Raw genomic sequence first — 26,349 nt, 5'->3', positions numbered from 1 at the left:
CAGAAAACAGCATGAGGAATGAGAAGCGCAATGAGGACAGATTCAAAAGGCTAAATGAGATCTCAAATCTCAGTGTGAGATTTTCCAAAGCTCTCAATAATAGTCTAACTCTAGACTAAATAAAAACAGAATTGTACCTACTGGAGGTTAGTGAGTCATAGTTAAGTAGTTGGAAATTCCATCAGGTAAAGACTATGAAGCCAAAGATTAAAAAAGAGAGAAAGTAAGTTCTAAACATGTCTAAGCAAGAAACTTTCAAAAGAAGGAATAGGTCTCTTGGACTTCAGAGAAAGAAGCAAGCAAGGAACATATAAGGGCAGAGCTGAGAAGGTAACTGGTTTCACACCAGACTGCATCAGAATTATGCGGACGCAGTTATACTTTGCAACAGAAGTATACCTTATACTCTTTCAAGTTATAAAAATGTCATCAAAAGATGAAATGTTGAAGCCAACTGATTAACCGAATAAGAGTAACCAGCTCTAGATAGGTACAAAACAAACAAAAAAAGTGAATAAAGTTGCTGAGCTACTATCAAAAGTATGCAGTCTTCTCTTAAAGTGGCCTGTCAGGACTGAAAAGTAATACAGACATTAAGAATAACCCTGGAAATTACCACACAAGAATTCCTCTTTACTTTAGCTAAATTAGTTAAAATTACCATCAGATGTAAAACATCTATTCTGACAGAACTGTATAGCTCCTGCTATAAAACACATAAAGGAATGGACTCCTTTAAATGTGTATGTGTATGTTCGTGTGTGCACGCAGTAATATTTTCAAGTCTGTAAGAACTCAGCAGCTCTCTTGCTAACTCCAGGGTCCTTATCCATCCCAGTATCTGGACTGAGAAAATGGGTTTGTCAAATAGAGTTGACTATTCATAGAAAAATCTTCATTTGTAAATGTATCACACTGCTGTGATATTTTAACTTTTCCATTTCTAAGCTGATTTTTGTGAACTTATGGAATTGGAGCTCCTTTCAGCTCTGTAAGTAAAACTACTCAGTTTTCTAGTTCATTCCCTGCTGCTTCATAGCATAACTCTCTTCTTCTTGGACTATCTGTATGGTGGTTCCAATTAAAAGTCCCTAGCCAGATAATTTTTCAGCCACTCTTTAAACATTTGTTTTTGTTTTCTCTTATTTTGTTTGTTGGGTTTTTTTGTTTAATTTAGGTTTTTGGGTTTTTTGTTTGTTTTTTTTTAGCAGAGTACTTATGAAAAAATTCAACAAAAAGTAACAATTTCCTTGATTCTATTTTTAAAAGAGAGGAGATAACGACAGCCAAGAAAATCTACCAGATGGTTCTTTTAATAAATACATTAAAGTCTCCTTTATTTTAATCCAGTTTTAGCGACTAACATAACAGAAACTTTCAGACCATCAAACCAGTTTTCACAATCTGCCATAAAATTGCATTTCACAGAAATAATCCTGACAAGCACTAATAGATGAACGTTGTTGGTGCAATAATAAAACAGTATAAGGCATATTTACACCATCCTTACATACAGAACACTGTACACACAAAAAAATCACAGATCCAGAACAAAGAAAATTTAATCCCTTAGACGTTTTACTTTTATAGGCTTGGTTTCAAACAAATAACTCTCCGAGCAACAGACAACCTCTTGTTCCTGTGTGATTTATTTGTAACATTGTGCTCATGCAAAATAGGTATTTGCTTTATTGCATTAACATTGAAAGAAGGTTGGGAATTAGTTCTGAAACCAGTTCAATCAAATTTTACACCCTGTTTCTCTTCATCCATAGCAAGTCTGAGTCATTGTTATTGGTGACATAAAATGAGGCGTTAACTGATGATTGAGATTTTTATTTGGTAAATTCCAAAACGATAATGAAGATCAACTGACCACAGTTCAAAAACCATCTTTCTTGACCATGCACTTTTTTCTTTTCTATTATGAGGTGGCTTAGATGAGATTCCTTTTGTATTTTTTAAGTTTCTATCTTTTTCTATATATTATTAGAGAAACCATGTACTATCCAACATCCACTGTTCACAGAAAGAAATAAGCAGCAGGAAAAGCTCTGGTGGCAGAGTTGGCCAGAAAGAGGACATCAGTAAGTTAGTAGCAACTTAATAAACATCAAATGCCCCAAAGATACGTCATGAAAGAGCTGGCTACTATAACCCATATTTCTGTAAGAGTTCAGACTGCCAGGGACGTTTGCGCTCTGGGAAGTAATCTGGAATGTGGATTTTTTTAAAATCTTGGATACATTTTCTCATTTCTTCCTCAACACTCAGCTTCTCACATACCTTCTTTTTGGAAAGATTTGTTTCTCTGGACTTGCTAATGAGAGTTTGAAAGAGTTCACTGTTCCTGCGTTTGTCTGGTGGTGGCATCCACTGCACTGGTGCCTTCTTAGATGGACGATCCAAAGTCAGAGTATTTGGCTGGTGGGCTGTGGAAGGTTGAGTGCTGGTGGCATTTTCTTGAGGGGTGCTCGCTTCTGAGTGGCTGTCGCAGCTTGAGGTGGACAACTCGTTACAGGAAGTCCCACTTTCACTGCCCTTGTCCAAGACTTTGTCATGTTTCCTTTCTTCATGGTCTTGTCTGGGGGAAACAGTTCTCTGGGGGGGCCCTAATACAAGGCAGGAGAGAAAAAGTATTAAGTGAGCACTTGTTTACACCAAAAACTGATTAGATACCATTTAAAAAAAACATGACTCAGAGTCTTGGCTGGCATAAATTGGTGGCATTTCCTTGTAGTCAGAAGAACTATACCAGACTGGTAGACAGGATGAAGATCTAGTCTTCCAAATTCTCACTCCTAAAATGTTTACAGCAAGAATAACTTCACTGCCTGCCTAAGAATACAGGTCATGAAACATGCATAATGCTCACTGATTATCTGCACCAGAAATCCCTGCAGGCCAGTTTAAATGAGCTAGTTTGCTATTACACCCCAAGAAGTTTTTATGAGAAATTAGATTTTATAGTATCAGGAAAATACTACCACACAATTTAAAAACTCTTTGCTTAAATAAGAATATTCCAAGGCTTCAGTTTCCTTTTTTGGCAGTTCCCACCTTTCCAAAACAGTCTACTGATACTATGCTCTGCAGATGTCAACTCCGCAGAAGCCCTGCACAGAAAAAGGAGCATTAATCCTAGAATAACAGAGAGATTGCTCACTACTGACAGAGTCTTTAGGTTTTGTTTTTTTTTTTCCTTTTTGTATCCTATAGTGATTTCACCACACTTCTTTCTGTCAGTTACTATCCCTGGCTTGCGTCAGTGCAAGCTCAGAATTCAGCTGTACTCCTCTTACTGTGCAAGCTGGCAAGGAAAAGTAGGTTATGAAGTTATTGATGAAGAGGCACTCTGCAATGGCAGGGAAAGCGGTCTGATGGCCTATCAGCAGGCATTGCTCAGCACTTCACATGGCAGAAAATCGGATGTAGGCTGTTGCTCTCTCCAGATACCACTTTTGCTTTGAAGTCTTAAGCACAATACAAATGTGAAAATTAAGTGGTAGCCGCTAAATCTGTACAAGTGTTTTCATTTCTGAAGCTTTATTTCAAAACTCCAGCTGTGAAGTGAGATGACGCTATGCTGACATCATATAAACGTCACAATCTTAATTTAGGACACTATCTGAGGCTTACAGAAATGTCCACAGAGTTCAAGAGGCACTGGATCAGACTGAAAAGAAGAATTTCAAAGATGTTTAAACATCTAAATGAAAATGTAAACTGTGCCTGCTACAAATCTTGAAATATCCAAACAGTTTAGGCATCTAAATATTTTACAAAATCTAGATTATCCTTACAGTTTCTCCAAACACCACCAGCATCAGTTAACTGCCCTTGCCAGAACCAAAACTCATAATGAGAGCTCAGCCTTCAGTTACTGAAGCAGAGTAGCAGAGATTTTTTTGAGTCACTCTGTTTTTCAGAGTTACAAATTAGCAATATAATTACAAAGAATGCAGAAGCAATATCAACACTCTCGTGTCTTTTTGACAGTGCAGTTCTATGATTCAAAGGAATCTAAGAAGATTGCAGTATTTCATATTTTATTTATGAGACACAGAAGAAAACAAAAGAAAGTGGGGCGGGGCGGGGGGGGGGGAATCAAATCAATAATAATCTAACAACAGAAGCATTCAACAACCTGCTTTGCTTTTGTTTTAGTCAGCATCCCAGGATGCCATGTCACATTTCTGTAGTCCATCTAGAGAAACCCATGTGTAACCAAGATCCAAAGAGGAGAGGCAACAATCCATCAGGGCTTGTACTTATATTATTCAGAGTGAAAAAGACAAGTAATTTTCTACTTCATTATATTCAACCCAAATATTTAACACACGGTTGCAGTGATTTCCCTCCTCTTTCTCTTCCAGAAGTATGCTCACCTTCTTAAAGAGATGCATATGTTTTCCTGCTATTGTTGTATCAAGCATTTCATTTCATACCTCAAACCATTATATGAATATGCTAAATTGAGAGTCAGCTGTCACAGAATTACTCTGGCTTTGCAGCATGTAATTATAAAACCGAGTAGTTAATCAGTTAATGATTTCAGCATTGTTACTCTGATTTTCAGTAACATGATTAACATCAATATCTAATCTAGTTTACAATCTTAGCTTCTACAAGTGTATCAGCACACTCTGTGACTAAGAAATTAAAATTTTCTGTTAGCAACACCCTGTAGTCTTCAGCTGTCTTTCCTGCATATTTTTTTGCTGTAATATCATAAATTAAGACATTATTTCTACTTATACTTACCTCTTTTGGTACTCCTTGCTTCTCAAGGGCTCAAATCTGCATGTACTAAGGCTCTACTTCAAAAGGGCACTGAAATACACATTCAAGAATATAAAAAATTCCACTTCCTGCTACAAGATTGTTCAGGAGCCGGACAATAGGCAGGTATTTAAATGCTTTTTTGGATCACAGCCCTGAGGTTCAGTACCTTACAGCACTGAGCTCTGTATGCTTCATTGAATCACCTAAATTCACAATGACTTTAATCCAGACACACATTTTGTCCCACACCTCTCCTTTTAAAAATTAACAAATCCTCCCTCACAAAGAATTCTTTACATGCTCCTGCACTTTTTTTCTCAGCAGTGTGTTATTAACAGAAGCACCAGTTCTGCTACAGGGGAGGTTCTTCTCACAATATCTTCTGCTGGCTGAAATCCAAAAGAATTTACCAATATATAAGAAAGATATTTGTTTAATTTTCAACATCAGGGATTATCAGATAAATTTAGCTCCATCTCTAATTTGGAAAGCATCTCTTTATTGCCCTCCAAGCTGGCATGCTTATCTGTGGCTGGGATTGGGTGATGGGATGCTGTCTCCACTGTACCTTCTCAGCCCTTCCAGAATAACACCAAAGACTTTCAAATACCTAAGTCTGCTTGAAACTACTTATTTTCCAGGAGTGCAGAATAGTTCTTAAAAACTCAGAGAAAGTGTATTTGCATCATCATGCACACAGAATCATACAATGATAGAATCATTTAGGCTGGAAAAAGCCTTCAAGATTATCAAGTCTAACTGTTAACCTGGAACTGAAAAGTCCACATGTAACACTAAAAAACTTCAGTGACTTAACAACCTGTCCCTCCTACTCCTGCCCTTTCTAGGATCTCCTACCTGCTGCTGGTTCCCTAACTTATATGCTGGAACTGAGTCACTGCATCTCAGACCTCTCCGACTCATTCTTAACAGCCTTAAAGTTAAGGAAATAATATAAAAATTCAATTAACCTGAGTGCTCCATTATCTTGCTTCACCAAGGGCAACCCCTGCTATAGTGGGCTTCTATGATGGAGTGACATCAGTGGACAAGGGAAGAGCCACAAATGTCATCTCTCTGGACTTCTGTAAGGCCTTTGACATGGTCTTCCACAACATCCTTCTCTCTAAATTGGAGAGATATGGATTTGATGGGGAGACAGTTCAGTGGATGAGGAATTGTTTGGATGGTCTCATCCAGAGCGTAGTGGTCAACAGCTCAATGTCCAGATGGAGATTTGTGACAATTGGTGTCCCTCAGGGGCCCATACTGGGACCATCACTGTGTGATATCACACATTTACAGATGACACCAAGTTGAGTGGTGCCGTTGCAACACCAGAGGGATTGGATGTCATACAGTGGGACTTTTAGAAGGTCAAGAAATGGGTTCATGTGAACTTCATGAGGTTCAACAAGGCCAGTGCAGTGTCCTGCATCTGGGCTGGGGCAACCACTGGTATCAATACAGGCTGGGGGCCAAAGGGATTGAGAAAGTATGTTTATACTTCATGTAAGGAAGAAATTTTTTGCAATAAGGGCGGTGATACACTGGCACATGCTGCCCAGAGAGGTTGTGGATGCCCCATCCCTGGAAACATTCAAAGTCAGGAAGGGGCTGGAAGCGGCTCTGAGCAACCTGATCTACTTGAAGATGTCACTGTCCATTGCAAAGGGGTTGGACTGGCTGACCTTTAAAGATTCCTTCAAACACAAACCATTCTATTATCCTATGACTGATCCTACGATTCTCCTCTCTCTTTCTCTGTAGGTTAAACTCCCAGTTTATTGTGTGCACAGTGGCAGATTCAAGAATTAGTTTCTTCCTCACACAGCTTCTTTATTCTGCAGTGTCTCAAAGATCATTTGTTTGTTTATGAATCAGTTTATTTTTACTGCAGAATGTAAAAGAAGTTGTGAACATATGCACAGATTGCTGCAGTTAGCTATTTTAATAGCTACTGTATTGACAAGAAGAACAGAAAATCTTAGCTCTGAAGTACAACAGTTACAGCTGGATCTAAGAGATGTAGATAAAAGTTGAATAGTTATATAAACACAGTCATTTGGAAACAAAACATGAACAACACTTTAAATGTGTTCAATAGGCAGTACATCAATCAAGAATGGAATCTGTTAGAGAGATGATTTTACTGCTCCAGAAAACATACATACACAAAAAAGTGAAATTATTTGACTTTGCCAATCTCCTTGCCAATACTATAAAATGAAGCCTGTTTGTTGATTTAAATAAAAAACTAAACCAATTAAAAAGCCCCAACAACAACAAAGCAAAACAAACAAACAAAAAAGAAAACAAAAACCAAAACCAAAACAAACAAACAAACCCAAAATCTTGAGGTTTTCTATCATATAATTTTAGTGAAACAAAGTTCTTTGGGGTATTATCTTCATTTCCTGTTTTGTCAATTATACTTTAAAAAAAAACCCAACAAAGGCTATTTTTATTCGTACTTGTATAAGATTTTTTATCTAATCCAACAATAGTATTTTCAGTGTAATTAATAATTTCTGCATGCTTAAGAATATTGGTTGCATGTGATTTGCACGACTTTGCATGAAATGCACATTTTTTCACATTGTTTTGCATACAGAAGAATCCTTATTTTATAGGCTTTACAAACATTTTTAACCTGATATCAGCTATGTTAAATCCCCTGAATGAACTTTTCCTCTACCTATTATCTCATATTATATTCAGAGTGAATATAAGATGAATCCTACTGTGTTTTATAATTTAATCTTAAGAATCTAAGCAAAACTAACTATAAATTAATATGCAATAATACAAAACCCTCAGAAAATATCACATTATAATGGTCTTATCCATCTTCAGTATCTAGGGTTTCTTACTACTTTTCATCAGCATTCAAACTATTACACTAAACTGAATGCTTAGAGAAGACACCTGTGAAATCTTATAACAGGTTATGGCTACTGTGGGAACCTTTTCACTACCAGACTTTTAAGTACTTAATATCACATTTCAAGGGCAAATGATTTTCTTTCATGTCTAATTTTACTTTTTTTTTTTTTTTTAATATTATTTTTAAGAGATATAAAAGGATAGCTCTAAGCCCCTGACATGGTATATTAATACCCCTTCTGTGGTATATTAATGATATTTCCAGGTTTAGAAGAAAATACTGTTCTTAGAGCCCAGCTCAATACATGAATTCACTCCCTGAAAACAGAAAGGGATTCAGCTTGCCTCTTACCACTGGAGTTGTAGGTTACAACTAGCTTTATGGCAGGCAGATTTACAAGCATCTTCCTGACCACTGCACTCTGTCATCTTTAAGGCACAATAAAATCAAGCTAAATCCACTGCTTGGATTTAGCAGTGAGAGTTTATGTGGGGTTTTTTTAACTCCATACAGTTTGTCAAGGAAACTTTTCTACTTATTTTAGTTATTGCAATTTACATCTAACTTGGGCTTGTTGGGAGCCGGGGAGACAGAAGGCCATGCCCCACTTACTTAATTTCTATTTTCAGGCTAATATGCTGGTTTACACAGGAATTAAGTGGCATGCAGTCCTTAGCTGTCCCTCTGCCTACGGATCAATTTCATCCATTATGAACATACCAAGCAAACAATACTAACGACTAAGCATATAATGTGAGAAATATCTAAGTGTTTTTGACAAGCTCTGCTCTTGACAGCTTGCACTTACGGGAAAAATTGAAGAGTTCCGTGTAGAGATTTCAGTGGAATGAAACTTTGTGTGGGAGGTTTTATGCTGTGTGGTTTCAAATTGCTTCAAGCAAAAAAAATAAATAAAAAAATCAGCTCCCAATTTCGGCCTCGGTACAAAATTTCAAACCACTTTTTTGGACCTGAATAATGCTTAGTATATAACAGTGAAGTACTTTTCAGAAAGGAGGATTAAACATCATAATTTCCTATATTCTTCCTCCTTTTAGGTGAGTGATGAATTACTATGGATAACCAAATTCTTACACTTTCCTGATGTTTGACCCAACTGATGCTTAGCTTTAGCCAATGCAAAGTAGAATAGTTTCAATAAAATGAAAAGAATGTTCCTTTCACCTTTGATTACTTCAGGGTAACATATTCATTTGGAAGAAGTGAGGTAACTTCCCTCAGGCACAACAGAGAATTGGCATCTGGGAGGCTTTGATTTATTAATGTGCTAAGCCCTGAACTCTTGGGTAGAAGGCCAGCACTGTTGACATAATCAGCTTCAGTACTTTGAGCAGAACTTGAATTGTATGTGATTTAAGAAAGCCAAGCAAGTCATCTTGCAGTTGAGTCTGCCACAGAGAGGTTTTGCGAGTCTCAGCAGGGCTTTCCTGACATGAAATATAGCACTAAGGCTCCTCACATTTAAAAAAAAAAGCAGTTTTGTAAATATGCCCTATGCTCTGGCAAAACTTCAAATTCGTATCTACAGGGCATGTAAATTGGCTTGGCTTCACGAGCAAGCTGATGGTGAGCTGTGAGTGTCGGTCCAAAACTGCGTAATTTAAAAAAAGGTTATACTTAAATGTCGACGCCATTCAACTCAAAGTCAATGCACTCTATGACCTTAAGTTACAAAAGAATAATTAAAAAGTAAAGCCTGTTCATTCTAGTGTGAATGAAAAGAAAAGATCTTAGAAGGAATGCAACTTAATGGTGAAAGCAAAACGGGTGAACCAGTACTCTCTTCTCGAAAAAAAAAAGGAAGTTAGAATGATTTCTATGATTTCTCACTACTTTACTCAGAAAACATTTTATTGGAACCCCTGGAAAATTCATCTTTAGATGAAACCAAGCAAAATTACTTTCAGATAATACTTTAGCCCCCAAATATTTTCGCAAGAACATACAAAAAGCTCACCGTAGACTTTATTATCATCTTTACTAGAATACAGAACCTATAATAATATGTTCAATGAGCCATTGTAGACAAACTAAAGAAATTATGAGAAAAGTAAAAAAAAAATAAAATCATGGTGATTATGAGAGATGGCAAAATATACTTCTTGATTATTCAGAAATGTTTTGCCACATTCAGAATTTAACAGGAAATGCAATTTTTCCCATAAGAGTTCCTGTCCCCTACTGACAAGCCCAAGAGGCATTTCACATGCTTCGATTCCAACACAAAATTTCAAAGCGGGAATTGTACACTGAAGTCTTAAGACTGAAAGTCAGGAAACCACCAATACCGTCAATATGCACCCACGGTGTATGACGCATGACAGATGTTACCAACTTCAGGACTATATTGCTAGATCAGTACTCTGCAACTAAATCTGTCAATCCTTCTAATCACCCTCGAAGAGACCAATGTTCAGCAGATTGCAAGATCTTCTACTAAAGAAAAACTTTAAAAAAATCTATCCCAGCTAAATGCATACTGTAAAGTTATCTGACACGTTCATAGCAGGCAACACAAATGTCCAGAATCAAACAGATGCTTCATGTTTTGTATGTACGGTATTTGGAGAAATAGGACTCACTGAAGCAGTACAGAATATTCTTCCAGAAGCAAGATCTGGATAAGTCATCACAGTTTTCATATGTTATATTAATCTCATTAACAGCAGAGTAATAGCTCTACTAGAGAATTTAAGTGTCAAGGATATAGAATCATAGAATCATATGAATGTCCTTAAGTTGTTTTTTCTTAACCATTTTCTTGAAATCACCTCTAACACAGGCTTAAGTTACAAGAAGAATCAAAAAAGCCCCAAACAAATTAAAAGACAACAACACACTTACAAAAGTTAAGGGCAGAAGTGAAAAAAAAGAAAGACAGTCACTCCATCTTGGCATTGCAGAAACACATCCCAGATGAGTCTGCCTCCCATGATTCATAGGACAAACTATAAATGACTGCTTAACTCATGGGTTTAGAGGCTCAGTTGTATTTCCTCTTTGGTGTTCTCTGACCATATTTAGAGAAAACAGCTGTTGGGCTGTGGGAGAATACTGGCTTCTATAATCCTGTTTATTCCTCTTATAGCCTCAGATCCTTGGGGTCCCTCTGGAGTTCCCAGTTATTATCATTCTCCTTTCTCACTCCCTTCCCCTTTATTCTAATAGCATATTTATTTGTAAGTCAACTAGGAATTTCAGTCTGTTGTCAACCACATTGCTGGCTGCTTCTTCCTGCTTTGCAAATATTAATATTGGTTGGGCATCCCCTGAAGTGTGAAACAGTCTCTTATCCAGAAAGTCTGTGTTTGGCAGAGCCCTAACCAAAGTTTTAGGCAATGTGAAGCTGAATCTTTTTCCACACAGATAAGCAATGCATTTCTTTGAACCACTAATATTTATTTTTTCCTGAATTATTTTTAACTTCTCAGTTGTCAGATGTGGCTCTCTATGTGGCCACATAAATGCTTGTGCACGAACGAAAATGGGAAATATTCAAGGAAGGAACTGCATTCCTCAGTGACGGCTTACGGCAATTTGAAACATACTTGAAGCACTTATTTGCCTTCTTGTGACATACACACATTAAATATACTGACTTAATAATGTCTCCATCAAATATAGTTTACTTTCAATAAACGTATACATGGAATGTAAAAAATGACATCTCAAATAAGATCTACCAGTCAGAAACGTATTTCAGGGGCACTTCAGGGATTCAATCAGTTCCAAAATCACTGCTTCTCTCTTAGAAGCTCCAACATGAGTTAAAGCAGAGAGAATGTGATTAACACAGTGTCGTGGTTTAAACCGATCCACACAGCTTGTCCACTCACTCTCCCCCTTCTTTCCCTCCCTCTACTCCTGGAGGGACGGAGAGGGGAACCAAAAAGAATGCAACTCCCACGGGTTGAGATAAGAACAGTTTAGTAACTAAGGTATAACAAAAACCACTACTGCTAGCACCAATAATAATAATGACAAAGGAAATAACAAGAGGAAAGAATACAACACCTCAACACCAGCCGACCAATAACTCGCCCCACTCCCCCCAGCAGAGCACTGACCAATACCTCGTCCAAGCCTGCAGTCCCTAGCCCTTCCGGGTAACATCCTGGGCATGACGTGCTGTGGTATGGAATACCTCTTTGGTCACTTTGGGTCAGGTGTCCTGTCTCTGCTTCCTCCCAGCCTCCCCTCCTCCCTGGCAGAGCATGAGGCTCACAAAGTCCTTGGCCAGACCAAACATTCGAGCAGCAACTGAAAACATCGGCGTTATCAACACTGTTCCCAGGCCAAAAAATCAAAACACAGCACTGCACTAGCTCCTAAGAAGGAGAAAAATGACTGCTGCTGCTGAACCCAGGACACACAGCAATCTCAGGATTCTTTGGTCTGATTTTTATTTTAAGAAAAGTTCATTCATAACTTAGTTGTAAGAACTCTCCTCTTAAGGGACTGTCAGTGGCCTCAGACTTGCTTACTTTGTTCTTACAGTAGGAGTAACAGGCAAAAAAACCTCCAAACCAACCAAAAAAAAAACCACAACAAAAAAGGTACAGAATCAACCACCACATTTGTGGATTTCTTCCCCATTTAGTTTTAGATATCTAACTAATAGTTTTCCTTGTTAACTTTTATTTCTGTTTTTCTAGTATGATCTCACATTACAAGGGGTAACAGGTTAAAACTTAAATAGGGGAAGTTTAGATTGGATATAAGGAGGAAATTCTTTCCTGTTAGGGTGGTGAGGCACTGGAATCGGTTGCCCAGGGAGGTTGTGAGTGCTCTATCCCTGGCAGTGTTCAAGGCCAGGTTGGATGAAGCCTTGTGTGGGATGGTTTAGCGTGAGGTGTCCCTGCCTGTGGCAGGGGGGTTGGAACTAGATGATCTTGAGGTCCTTTCCAACCCTAACTATTCTATGATTCTATGATACTTTGGTTTGTCAATTACTTTGTCAATTGCTTTAGCTAAAATGTGTCATCTTCATTTCTTCCTTCCATCTCTTTCAATTTTACAGGTTTCTTTCCTACTGGCATGCAAAATAAATTAATGTTAATGTGAATTTACAGAATGTGTACAAAATATGCTAGCAGAAAGTTGTCAAAATACTGTGCACTGGTTTTGGCATTAGAAAAAGTCTAAAATTAAAGAAACACTTCAGACAGCAGCAGTCTTGGCAGGCTTACATAATATATATGACAGCACTTCAGGCAATAAGCAAGTGGAAAACAATGGGAAATGCACACTTGAATCAAGTTTGAGATCTAGCAGTGAATTATCTGAACTGGGCAAGAGTCCACAGTGAATTATCCTAAGGGTTCAAGCACTAAGAAGGAAGCAATTCAGAATACCCTCAGACTATATTTGTATAGTGTCATGCCTTTCCTCTCTGGATCCCTGGGATAATAGAAGAGTCTCAATCTGCAAGAGTTCTGTGAACAGACTAGAAATGTTCACTGAAAGCTTTCCCTAAGTAACACTGATGGTCATCATTGAGGTCTTTCTCACTTCTGTGTACACAGCATGAAGTACATTTCAGAATAACATTTCAACTATACCAGTGCCATTCATCTATTTGGTCATTAAGGTTTGGTACATGAAAACTAAAGTAAAACAATATGAAATTAGTGGGGCATTGAATCCCAAACTATGTAAACACATGCCAATAATAACACACTATGTTTAGATCCAAATTCCTAGAGCTGCCTTGTGTAACATTCAAAGCATTCACCCCAAGTAAACAGCTACAGAAAATATTAAAACATATGCAGAAAAAGAATTTACTTATATGGTATATATTTAAGTAAAATAAAAATTATTAAATATGTGAAGGATAATGAATTCACTCTGCACACATCTTGTTCTCCACAAAAAATAGTTTGCAAATAATTTGCATGTAAAAAACATATCCACACAAACAAAATATTATGGCTACATGACACAAACCCACAAACAGATAGCAAAAATGAATGTTGAATTCATTAAATAATTCACCTTGAGAAACGGTGAAACCACACAGATTACAACTACAGTACAGTAAATACAATGTGAAGTTATTAAAAGAAATCCTGAGTATTGGCAGAACAAACTACTTTTTTTGCAAGGCAGAACCAACAGCATTTAAGGGACAGAAATACAGTGGTCACATTTAGAAATTCAAAACATATAGGGATTCTTAACAGCAATATTGGAAATGCAAAATTTCTTCAGACACTTCTTAGATAATATTTGAAAATAAAAGTGATATTATGTATCTTGAACTAACCTAAATGTTTCATCACTACTTAATCCTGTAAAAGTAATAAAAGGAAAGTCTAAAAAAGGATCTACTGCTATGACTGAGGTGGTTGTTAGTAATATTCATTTTATTTCCCTTGCAGACTGTATGTTCTAGTAACAGGCTACACTGTGCATAATGCAGTTGTGCTGCATAATAATTAATAGATTACCTTTGCCCTGAACAGGTTAAAATCTAAGAACAAGACAAGAAACAACAGATGGGAAGAGACAGACAGATGGGAAAGTACCAGAAAATGCAGTACTGGTCAGCACAATAGGCTGGTTGTCTCAGACCTCCAGATGTCTAATCTTTTCTCAAAATTTAAATGAGCAGCACAAAACCAGAGAGTTTTAAGGAGGATTTTGAAGGATAATAATACAATAGCTTTGCAGATGTTAGTGGTGTCTTCTCCCTCAAGTACAAAGTAGCATCAGAGGTGACATGAATGTGAGCAGTAAAGTCACAACTGACTGGCTGGGGCTAAGAGTCACCATTGCAACAGCAAATGACAGAGGCTAGGTGAGGACAGACAACCAAAGTCCTTAAGTGTGGGGATAAGCAACCCACGTCTGGCATAAAAATGTGATATTTAATGTAGGGACTGAGAGGCAGAGGTGAAAGCAATAAACTGCAAAAATATTTTTTTCTACCAACACAAAGCCGATATTCCGGAAGCAGGTAAAGTAGTATTTCTCACAGCTAGATAAAGTCTGGATGGAAGAGGTGGAAAACTAGTTGCATCCAATAGCTGCATTTACATGTCACATTTCCATCCCTGACCAAGTAACAAAGAGTCTGATTACCAGCCCAGGTGAAACCAGCATCAGAAAGAGTAGGAAGATGTAATCCTCCTCTTATTCCAAATGTTTCAGATATTTACCAGGAAACATAATCAACATGTATAACTATTTAATCACTTACTACAATTTGCAACGAATAAATTATGCCCAGCTCAGATTGAAATGTGCTTGTTTAAACTCCACATTCTTTCTTGAAATATTAACCACATTTGAAAAGTTTTAAATAATAAAAATGTTAAATATTAAAACATGGACTGGTTTTCTACTCTTCGGCAAACTGAATACCAAATAAATACAGAAGGCTATCTAAAGAGGGTGACAGCATTCTTTAGTGAATATTTATTTTCTTATATTATTCTTAGCAATTTTTAAGATAAAATATACACAATCTTGAGCGATTCACAAAATATGCCTTAGCAGTACTGAAATATAGACACTATTAGTTGATATCTAATTTAGCCCTAATGGAGGCAAAGAAAACAAACAAACAAACATAGGATCTCTAAAGAAAAAGTATGAGTTTCAGAGGAGAAATACACATTTATTTATACATCTCACCACAATCCTACATCTCAGTAAATTATCTGAAGAACGTTTCAATTAGGAGCTGTGCGGCTTTTGTAGCTTTGCATAGCAAAAAAAAGAGTGACAGCAGGAAGGAAAAATACACTAAAAAGCATCTTGAGAGAGTGAACAAACAGTACTATTGAAAATTTTTACATCAAATTTCATTTGCCAAATCAACCTGAGCAATTTTCATTTTATCATAGTAACCTACCTTATAGTAAAAACATTACATAACCTCATTCTGATTATCACTAATAGCTCTGCCTCAGTTTGATCAAAGGCACAGACAAAAGCTGTTTTACTAGTTTCATTAGAGCGAAAGTAGTCTACTTTCTCTTATTTTCTTTTCCCATTTTTGTCTGGCTCAACAGAGGAATGACCAGCAGATGGACTAATTAGTTTGGAATGTTATCAGAAAAAAAAAAAGAAAAAAAAAAATCACTGTGTTATTAAAGCAGCATTCAGTGCATTTTATTAAGCGATAATTTATAATGAATATAATCTTATTTTTTATTAATTTGCATTTTCATTGCATTCATGTAAGAGCTATCATATGTTGGCTATAGAAAAACCTAAAATACACAGATTATAAAAATTTAGAAAAAGCTAAATGGCAGTACGTATGAAAACACATATTTTTCTAATAGCCATAAGGCTTGGGGATATTTACTCTTTCAGAATGCAGGACTCATTTGTTGCATTATGAATGTGGGCATGAGTTTGCAGTAAGAGTTGTAGTTCTGCATTTTTAAGTTTCCAACAGCAACCCAAACTGAAACCTTCTTCTGCTGACAGCTGAGCTGGTGCTTCTTCTTTGTCACCATGCAGAGCTGACAAAAAAGATCAGTCTATATGCATAAGGGCTGTCAAGGGCCAATGATAACTTTAGTGACTCAGATTTCCAAGTGCAAACTGCGCAGTTATTAACTAGGGAAAGGGCTATATGTGCTCTTTCTTCTCACTTTTTGTATTCCCAAAAAAAGAACCCAGGATCAAAACAGTGCTATTGTTACGTTCATTGGTCCAAGGTTTCTTGCAATGAAATATTTTCCTTCCTACATCCTTGTTTCTCTTACTATTACTACGATGATTCCCTCATATGCTAGCTTAATTTCCACAAGCTTTACCAATGATAGTGTATCTTTCCTATTCAGCTGTACATTCAACTTTCAAATACAACAAAGCAGTTACCCAGAACAAATTGGTTTTGTGTCTAAAAATGTAATTTTCTTCTGCTTTCGAATGTCAATATGAAAGTCAGGGTACTTCTGTCTAAGTGACTGAATTTCTCCATCTGTAAAATGTGAGTTGTCCCTTCTGTAAAAAACTTGAAGACCTACTGCTGAAAACAATATATGACAACTGGATGCTAATAATATGCTAGAATAAATCCTGATAATTTCTTGCAAAATAAATTCCAAATTTATTTTGGGGTTACAAAATACAGATGGGAAAAGAGAAAGTAAAGTCAAGACCATAAACAAGGCAACAGGTTTATCTAATAAGACTGTAGAAGAGGTCTCACTTGAACATTCTTACTGCTATTTCTGCGCCAATGAATGGTATGCCACAGTATTACTGTGGCTTGACAGATTTAGGAAAGCAAAGAAAGCCAAAGTCTTTAATGGAAAAGATGAATGGAAATCTAGTAATCGCAGTGTTGGTTCTTCAGGCTGCTTCTGGTTGACTTTGTCTGATTTTCACTCTGCAGTCAAAAGTTTATGAAATTACCCATTCCTACTTGCTTTTTATTAGCCTTAACGAGTGTAAACAAATGTGGAAAAGAGGAAGAGAATTGTGCTACATTCTTCCCACAAGATACTGCAACTTGCACGCTTATGATTTAGCTTTGCTGTTAGCCTTGGTATGAATGAATGGCAGAGCTTTAGAGCTGCCTGTATTACAGTCAAGGTCATAGTTAGGAGATGAATACTGGCAGGGACTTTTACTGACAGAACAAAACCTTTGAGATTTCCTTTGAAAGAGACTGCATTTAAACAATGCAAAACAAAAAAGGAAATGCGTACAGAGAGCTCTCCTGATATATCCTTCCATTTCCGCACAGCTAAGCTTAGGAGCTGCACAAACTGGGAATGGTGACTGCAATAGGCTGCTATTTCATTATTCTAGTTGAGTGTGTTCTTCATAATTATGCTAACATGAAGCAAAAGGCACAATCTTGGCTATATGTTCCATTTGTTTAGAGAAAGGCTTTAAACCGGATTCTTTAAACCAGTCATGAAATGTTTTCTGACACAAATAACAGAAACACTTCCTTGTATAAAAAACCAAAAGACCATTCTTCACAGTAAACTTAACAACATATTTGATTTTACTTTTCAATCTTTTGTCACTGCTATTGTTTGTTTATAATTTATCTTCCTCAGCAGATGTTCATATAAAAAAAAAAGAGAAAACACAGGTATTTGTTATATCTAATTATAGTGGAGGTATTGTGGTTTTTATAATATGCAAGGGTCTATAACAGAACAGAACTGCTTTTTCGCCTGCTCAGGGTGGGTTTTGATTTTTGTCTCTTGTTTTAAGACACAAGATTTTCCATTTCAGCAAGTAGGATGCTCGTTGTATTTTTATAAAATAATGTAAAGAAAATTGGGAAAATAATGTACAGAAAGTTTTTACTTACTCTTATAACTAATAAATAAATAAATAAATAAATTTACTAAATTAGCTTCCAATGATTTTGGAAATCACCTGTTTTTCTTCTTAAAATTACTTTTTCTAGGAAAAAAATAATTTAAACCCACGTGCTTAAAATATTTTAGCTTTTGATAAAATCCAGAGTTTTTTAATGAAAAAGTACTTCAGCATATTTTTCTGAACATAACCAGTGTTGAAAATCCTCCACATTTTTAAACCGCTCTGTGTCTGTGACACAACTGAACCTATAGTTCCACAGATCACTTTTATGATATTTGTCAGAAGCTATTTAATATCTTTATATGAAAGAATGAAAGGGAGAAAGGGACAACAAACAAGAATAATTATAACATGTATGGTAAGGAAATCAGAATAAGACTATCTCTGATTGCACAGTATCTATGGATAATGCAGATACAGTACTAAAAATACAGATGTAGAAATACGTTTCTACTAATGGCAAGACATTATATAATATATCCATATAACATAAAAAGTGCCACTTTTTCCCTCAGCAGATGGAGGCAGGCAATTATTTTACAGTCATCATCTCCTTTACTTCCTACTGCTATTGTTGTGCTCAGTAGTAGAATTTCAATCCTGACACATTCACATGGATACATTTCTGATACTGTGGCTCAGATTCTGAACAGAGCTACACCACATCAGCGATGCTGATGGAGTTGCTCTGATCTTTCACCATGCTTACAACAAAATGTAATTAAGTAAATTCAGTGAGCTCATCTCTCTTATTCTTGTACATTAACCTGAAGAAGTGCAAGAGAGACACACTCCTATATCCAGCAGCCTTACAGCTGGACCTGCATGTTCTCAGCTCCTTTTCTTTTTTAGCACCTTCTAAAAATTCTCAGTTTCCAAAAACTAGGAAATGTTTTCACACTTACCATCAAACAGCACTGTTAGGATTATATTCTGTATTGGAACCATTGTGCTACCCTAGCAGTTCATATTTTTAATCTTTTCTCTAGTTAGATATGCTTATTAAAACATAGCTGATAAGAAAAGATTCATCATTTTTAGATGATTGTCTTCTGCCTTATGGAACCTCAGCAGGCAGTCCAGGCTTATGCACATGGAAAGCTAAAAGCCTGGAAAGTGGGAAATTTTGCTGGAGATTGCAAGTGTTCCCATAGTCAAGCTTTCTTAGGATGACATTTTGGACTTAGGGGTCTAAGTTCTGCCATATATGCCTAAATCCTCTTTTTTTGATGTGGCTTTCAGTTTTCCCCTAACTGAAGCACTGCTCAGAGATATTAGCTACTCTCCTGTCATGTAAGAAATGAAAAATTTCAAGGTTTTCTCTCCATCATATTTCTTTGATAAAGACTTCAATGATCACTTTCAGTGTTTCATTCCAATGAAAATAAAAGCCAAAGCTTATGGTTAGGAAGTGAATGAGTGAAAAAGATTTGGAAATGGTAGTATATGCAGTAGCTGATCAGAGACAAAGCTAATAAAAGTAACATGGAATGAAATCCATCAACAAAGTCCTGCTTTACCTGGGTGAAAAACTTGGTGTTGCCTGTCCATCCCTGCTTTGAAGCATCCATGTAGGCATATAGGTGCCTGCTTCTTCCGAAGAGGTCCACTGCTGACTATGAAGGCAGCGCAGCCAGGTATTCTGCCTGGTGTGTTGGATACACGGCTGGATGCCCCAATGCTTGCCCAGCCTAGGTGTCAGGACAGGGTCACCCAAGGCAAGAACCCTCTCAGGGAACAGCTGGGAGCTAACACCCTCTAAGGAGGAGGATCGGTGCTCACCTTCAAGACGTGCTGCAAACCCGCTCTCCACACTTCTGTGCTCAGGGACACAAGCTAGACAACCATTTCAGTTAAGTTAAGTCTATTGCTTTCATTTGAGCTTTTTTTCAGAAATAAATGAAACTCCTGCTTGCATCAAGGGACACCCTGAGAATGGGCTCAATTTATAGAGAAGCAAATATTACCTGATGTCCATGATTTCAGACGTAAGAAACAGTGATAGTCACGGAATGACAGTGCGCAGCATTAAACTACCGCCCTCTGAGAGCAGCATGTCTTTTCAGGATTAACAATTTATGAAGTTAATGCACATTCTAAGTATGCAGCTGTCCTTTTCTATTTTTAATAACCAAAAAGAAATGTCACCAAGTAAATGGGGAAAAAGCTGCTTCTCAGTTGGGACTGTACATAAAATAGTAGTAACATTATCCTCTGTGCTGTAAAATGGTCCTAACCAGTTTTGTCATGGAGCTTAAAAATACAAGATAGACCTAGAACTTTAAACTCTCTTTGTTTTCCGTTCACATTATTATTAAATTGTTCTTTGAATTCACTTCTTTTAACTGTGATCACAAAATGGGTATGACCTCATATGTGTGGCTTGGTATAAACATGCATTAAACAAAGCTACTTGAGGTATTCCAGGATTTAATTCAATTTTCCTACTGTTTTACACAAGAATTAATATAAATAATCCCTTACTTTCCTTGGGCATTTAAGTGTGAAGAATCCTTAAGTCCTTTGCAAAATTATATATGTGAAAGAAAAACGTTCAGTGCTTAAATACAGCAGTCCTCTGAATGGGCCTTGTGTAAATAAGTATTTTTTTTTTTTGCTTGCCATGGGTTTCTTGGACTTTGGTGATGGGTGAGCCATAAATACTTTGATAAGAATAGAATCCACAGCTGCATGAAAAGATGAATTCTGAGCAATAAATATTTTGCTAAGACATCAGTACAACTTCACACTCATTTGAGGAGTATTGTGAAACTTGTGCAGCAATGATCAACAAAAAGCCAGACGAGAAGCGGACTGATACAAGAATACAAAGGTGGCTACAGACTTGAGTAAATGGGAGGAGAAGGAAATTCAATTGTTGAGCTAGAGAAAAGTGACAAGTGTTTATTGTTAGGAATCATTCTTGAGATGAGTCTCATTTAATAAGTGTATCTCATCTCATTTTATGAGTGTATCTTTAATGAATAATATGGTAGAAGAGGGAAGATCAGGATATACTAGAGAAATGAAGTGATGCTGAAGTCCTAAGTGGTAGAAGCAGCATGAAATGTAATGGTAAAGAATGCATCTTGGACATAATATTAACAAGAATTTCTTCTTAGCATCTGAGTGGAAGCAAAAGGAGAGGAAAAAATTGCTGTGCTAATTGACCACAGTTCCTCTGAGCAAAGTAATACAATCATTAAAGTTGCAGAACATGACAAATAAGGCACACCAAGAAGGAAATACTGTACTGTGCTACAAGGCAAAGGTAACACCTGACCTGACTTGAATACTGTGTTAATTATAGCTTCCCATGCTTATGAAAGACAATTTCAAACTAAAGAAAATGCTTCTAGATTTTTTTATTCCTTTTTTAATTTTATTTTTTTTTTTTAATTTGAAAGGTCAGAAGAAGAAAAACTAATGCAAACAGAAATGACAATGGTACAAAAAGAGCTTGATTTTACCAATTATGAATTCAGAAGTTTCTAAACAGGATTATGTGTGGTTGTTTTTGATAATACAAATTCAGTAAACTGCGAATTGTCTTCCAGCCACATCTATGATAAGCCCCCAGATAAACTACAGCTTTGGGGTGGATCTGCCTAGATAATTTCCTTATATATATTTCTTAAAGGCTTAAAGCCTTTTATAACAAGTGAGAGGAGAAAAGAACAAAACCAAACCGTTTCCTTAAGCTACCTTTTTTTTTTTTTTTCTTTTTTCTGGGAATTGCACACCTAGCAGCTTTGCAAATCTTTCCACCCTCTGTACACCTGGTGAGGGCACCAGGAAGAAGCAGTCTTTCCTGTCTTTGCCCAGCCTATCTGAAAAAGCACAGTGTACCAGCTTAAGGACAAGCAAATGCAACATGCATTCTGTCACACCTCACAATGAAGCTCATAATTCATACACAAAACAATTTTTATAGATCCTGTATTCTGCTTAGAAAAACAAACAAAACAACCCCTATCCATCAGGTCATCCTGATTGATAATTTGCTCTGCAGTTGGCAGTAGCACATATATTACATGTGTGTTGCTACAAACAGGGCGATATCAGCCACATTCCCATACAGCGTATGGGACAGACAGTGTGCCATCCCCGACGAGAAGGGGCTACAAAATATTTTGAAGCCAGATGTGTATAATAATCCAAACCAGAATGGAAAAAATAGTTCATAGTTCAAACTTCATAGTGGTAGGAGACAGTATAAGACTGTGTTACAAGAGCTGCTGGATTCAACCAACATTTATTATCTATTTAAAACTATATATCCTGCTTTTGATCTTTTGGAGATTTTCTTAACAAACAGCTCTGTTTGAGTGTAATGATAGCGGGTCTACCTTTTAGTGAAACCCTGTCATCATAATTGGTGAGTATGTACCCTACATACTGTTGATTTCATGAGACTTCATCACTTCCATGGCTGTCAGTCTCAGCATTCGCAATGTTATGTTTCTTCCTCCCACACTCTAATTTCTTTTGCACAGGGCAGGCAGTGGAGCATGATGTTTATGCTGCTATCTCTGCTGCTGCTGCTACTACTTCATCTAGTGTATCTGTGATACAAGTTGTTAAATCATAATGAGAATAATAATACATTATGAAGCAGTCTACTTTATATAAGAACTATGAAGTTCTTACGGTATTTTTAACGTACAGTTTAATTGCTATCATCACTGCAGTCTACAGAGAGCCACCTCTAAGTCTAGAACAAAACCAAATAATTGTAATTCAGTGTCATTAGTGCTGCAGGTTACAAAGTAAAATCATAAACACATATGAAAATGTTTCTTGTAATTCAGTAACGCAACTCTTTTGAGGTAATGTTAACAAACTATACATTTCCCCAGTTTACCTGTAATAGGTTTCAGTTACTCTATTTGGAAATAAAAGTATACTGTGTCCACTTCTGGGGCAAAATGTAACATACTTTGCTCCTTTTATGGTCTCAGCACCAAACGAGTAGAATACAGCATTCGCTGCCACTGGACCCTAAATATCTGTACATGAGAGAGGAACCCTAAAGGTTTTTTCCATATTCATCCTGAAACCCCTAAATTTATCCACAAGTGCTACGATTCCAGAGGGGAAATTTAGGCTTACCAGTCCCTCTGGAAGCCAAAGCGATTTGTCTCATGTTTATAGTATATTTATAGGGCAGATACCGGCATACATCAACACAAGTGGTCATCAACAGGGGCAGAATTCAAGTGATATATAGAAGTAGCAAAGACACACATCCTCTGGTAGAACTTGCTGAAGGTGGACAAAGATCTAAAGCTTAAACTCTCTTTTCTTCTCTGTGCACCTCTAGAAGAGGTTATTGCCCCCAGAAACACTAAAGAAAAAAAAATGCGCTGGTACCTCCACTGCCTCAAATCACAGCCCAATACTCAAATCTGTTAATAAAAAACATCTATTTATGTGAAATCTATTAATAAAAAACAACTTCAGTGTTGCATAATTATATATCTTTCTTATATACCACAACCCTTGCTTTGGACTAAGCTTTCCACAGCAGCCCCCATGCTTTTAATGATGCAGCTTGCCACATAGTCACTCTTCTGGTCTAAGGATACTTACCGGTACAAGACTCTCAGGATAAGAAGTGAGAGGGCAGTCTTTTCTGCAGCTCTATCTCCAAATGAAACAAGGGGGCATTACAATTTAGCAAGATATTACAGTTGAAACCACTAGAAGTTTCTTGTTGCAAAATGGTCTGGAAAAAAAGAAATACATTCTAGCTTGAAAGCAGATTTGCATATAGGAGCTTAACTTATCAGACTGAGCGATGTATTTTGGAAAGAGAGAGAGTGCAGGTGGAGGAGAAGAAAAGGATATTTAAGATGATTATGCCTTCCAGTTATGCCCTGTATACTTACCTTCTAACATGTAAAACTTGTTTCCCAAATAAAACACCTCAACATCTTAATTGAAAACAAATATATTGAAAAACAGAGGAAGCATTTCCTACTCCTATAAGGTAAAGTGATATAAAGCCAGCCAACACCATAATATGATAAGGAATACAGTCTAATTGCTGATAAAATGTCAATATTCCAATAGATGTATACCAGCAGTCAATTAGATTTAATTAGGCTCTCTCAGCAAGCAATAAATAATGTAAAAGAGAAATTGAAAAGGAAATCGGCTGACTGCTGTGAAACACTCATGGATTGGTTTACCAAAGCTAATCTTTGGGTAAATTAAGAACCAGTATAGACATGTTAAATAGAGGATTTGAAAAAAAGACCAATGTCTAATTTTAGTTAAGGGTTAAGAGATTACACATGAAAATCTAAATGCACTGTTGATTTGCTCAGGTTTTAATTATGATCTCATTACTGATATCATAAAAAGCATTAAGAAAGATTCGAATGAAGGGAAGCACTAGACTGGAAAACTGGGCTGCTTTTGCACAGCCCCATTCTGGAAACTGATAATGATTAGTGTGCAGCATGTGGACGCTTATCCTGTGTTCAGCAGCCCTCCATGTAGCTGCCTCTGTGCACACCATCAACCAGATTAAAACCTATAGTTCACAGGGCATGAATGGAAAATTAAATGCAAATGAAGGGCAGCCACATCTCCAGGATGAGGGCAGAAGAGCAGCAAGTGCAACTCACTTGGGCTGCATCAAAAGAAGCACGACCAGCAGGCTAAAGGAGGTGATCCTGCACCTCGTGAGACCTCACTTGGAGTACTGTATGCAGTTCTGGTGTTCTCAACATAAAAAGGACATGGAACTGTTGGAGCAAGTCTGGAGGAGGGCCACGAGGATGATCAGGGGACTGGAGCGCCTCCTGTATGAAGACAGGCTGAGAAAGTTTGGGTTGTTCAGCCTGGAGAAGAGAAGCTGTGTGGAGACCTCAGAGCAGCCTCCCAGTATCTGAAGGGGGCCCATAAGGATGCTGGGGAGGGACTCTTCATCGGTGACTGTAGTGATAGAACAAGGGGTGATGGGTTCAAACTTAAACAGGGGAAGTTTAAATTGGATATAAGGAAGAAGTTCTTTACTGTGAGGGTGGTGAGGCACTGGAATGGGTTGCCCAGAGAAGTGGTAAATGCTCCATCCCTTGCAGTGTTCAAGGCCAGGTTGGACAGAGCCTTGGGTGACATAGTCTACTGTGAAGCACCCCTGCTCATGGGAGAGGGGTTGGAACTTGATGATCTTACAGTCCTTTCCAAACCCAACCATTCTACAATTCTATGAACACATAAAACCAAGTAGGCAGAGAGGATAGAACTATGAAAAAATAAAAGCAGTTTTTACTGTATTACAGCAACTCTGAGGAACGAAAAGTCAATAGAATATAGTTCATCTGTCTGAATTAAAATTACACTTTTAGGTTGAGATCAATGACGAGATTTTATATTTCCATGGCTCTTTTCATTAAAGAGATGTCTAAAAAAGTGTACATGACATTTTAATAAACTAAAGGCAAATGGAACACAGAGCACATGGGAGCAAAAGAAGGGGAGATTTTATGTTACTGCTTGGTGGAAGATAAGGCATGATAGGAATAAGAGGATTCAAGAAAACACACTTTCTGATTTTTTTTTTTTTCCAAACTAATCACTATAGTTGCCATTTCTACTCTATTTACATAGCATCTGATGAAACTAGGATAGGAGAAAATGACAGAGTGACATTTCCCACAAGCTAGACCCACTCTTGTCATATGAAAAGCACAATAGTCTTCATTTATTCAAAAGTGATGCTATGACAGTTTTCATCAGGCACCGAGATGGGCATTGAGTCTGCACATTACAAATAGGATGGGACTGGTGAGAGGGGGAGGTTGAAGAGAAGTTTCTGCGTTTTTTGGCTTTATGGAAAAATTCTATATTCTTTTAAACTTCTGGCACTAATCTGCCCTCTGTGAAATTACCAGAAGGAGAGGAACTGAGAGGCAAATTTCTATATGTGGTTTTAGATTTAACTATTACCTGAGTTTGCTTTTTTTTAACTGCATATTAATATTCTATGAAATTAGCTCAGTGGTAAAAATGCTAAATGGAACAGCGATTAGATGGGAAAAATGGAGAATAGCAGCAGCAAATAAGCTTTTAATTTGTAAACTTGTAAACTTCCAATTTGTGTCTCTCCGTATGAGATTGCCATAATGTATCAAAAATATTTTAAATTGAAGGTTAATAAGCAGTCTCTATTAACTTTCTTTAGCTGCTGTAAAAATAAGTTGTATATTTGCCTTTGGAATAGTTGTGCTTGATGGGTGTATAAAACTCGTTAAGGAAGAGAAATTTTGCACTCTTTTAAAAAAAAAAATTAGCTGATCTTCATGATTCCTGCAAACATATGTCTCTCTTTGTTG

At 37.0% G+C, this 26,349-nt stretch overlaps 1 protein-coding gene across 1 annotated transcript in view; it reads right to left on the bottom strand.

The window, feature by feature from the left end:
- Nucleotides 1-1,320: 1,320 nt before the first annotated feature.
- Nucleotides 1,321-26,349, bottom strand: part of KCTD8 (potassium channel tetramerization domain containing 8) — a 92,308-nt gene continuing 67,279 nt past the window's right edge. The window contains exon 2 of the mRNA XM_065698053.1: nt 1,321-2,612. Coding sequence (XP_065554125.1) covers nt 2,152-2,612 — 461 coding nt within the window. The 3' untranslated portion in view covers nt 1,321-2,151. The remainder of the gene's footprint in view (nt 2,613-26,349) is intronic.

This window comes from Lathamus discolor, chromosome 1 (assembly GCF_037157495.1).
Source record: "Lathamus discolor isolate bLatDis1 chromosome 1, bLatDis1.hap1, whole genome shotgun sequence".
In the NCBI taxonomy this organism is placed as follows: Eukaryota; Metazoa; Chordata; class Aves; order Psittaciformes; family Psittacidae; genus Lathamus; species Lathamus discolor.
Note: the sequence above shows the minus strand (reverse complement) of the source record. Positions and strands in the feature narration are given on the sequence as shown.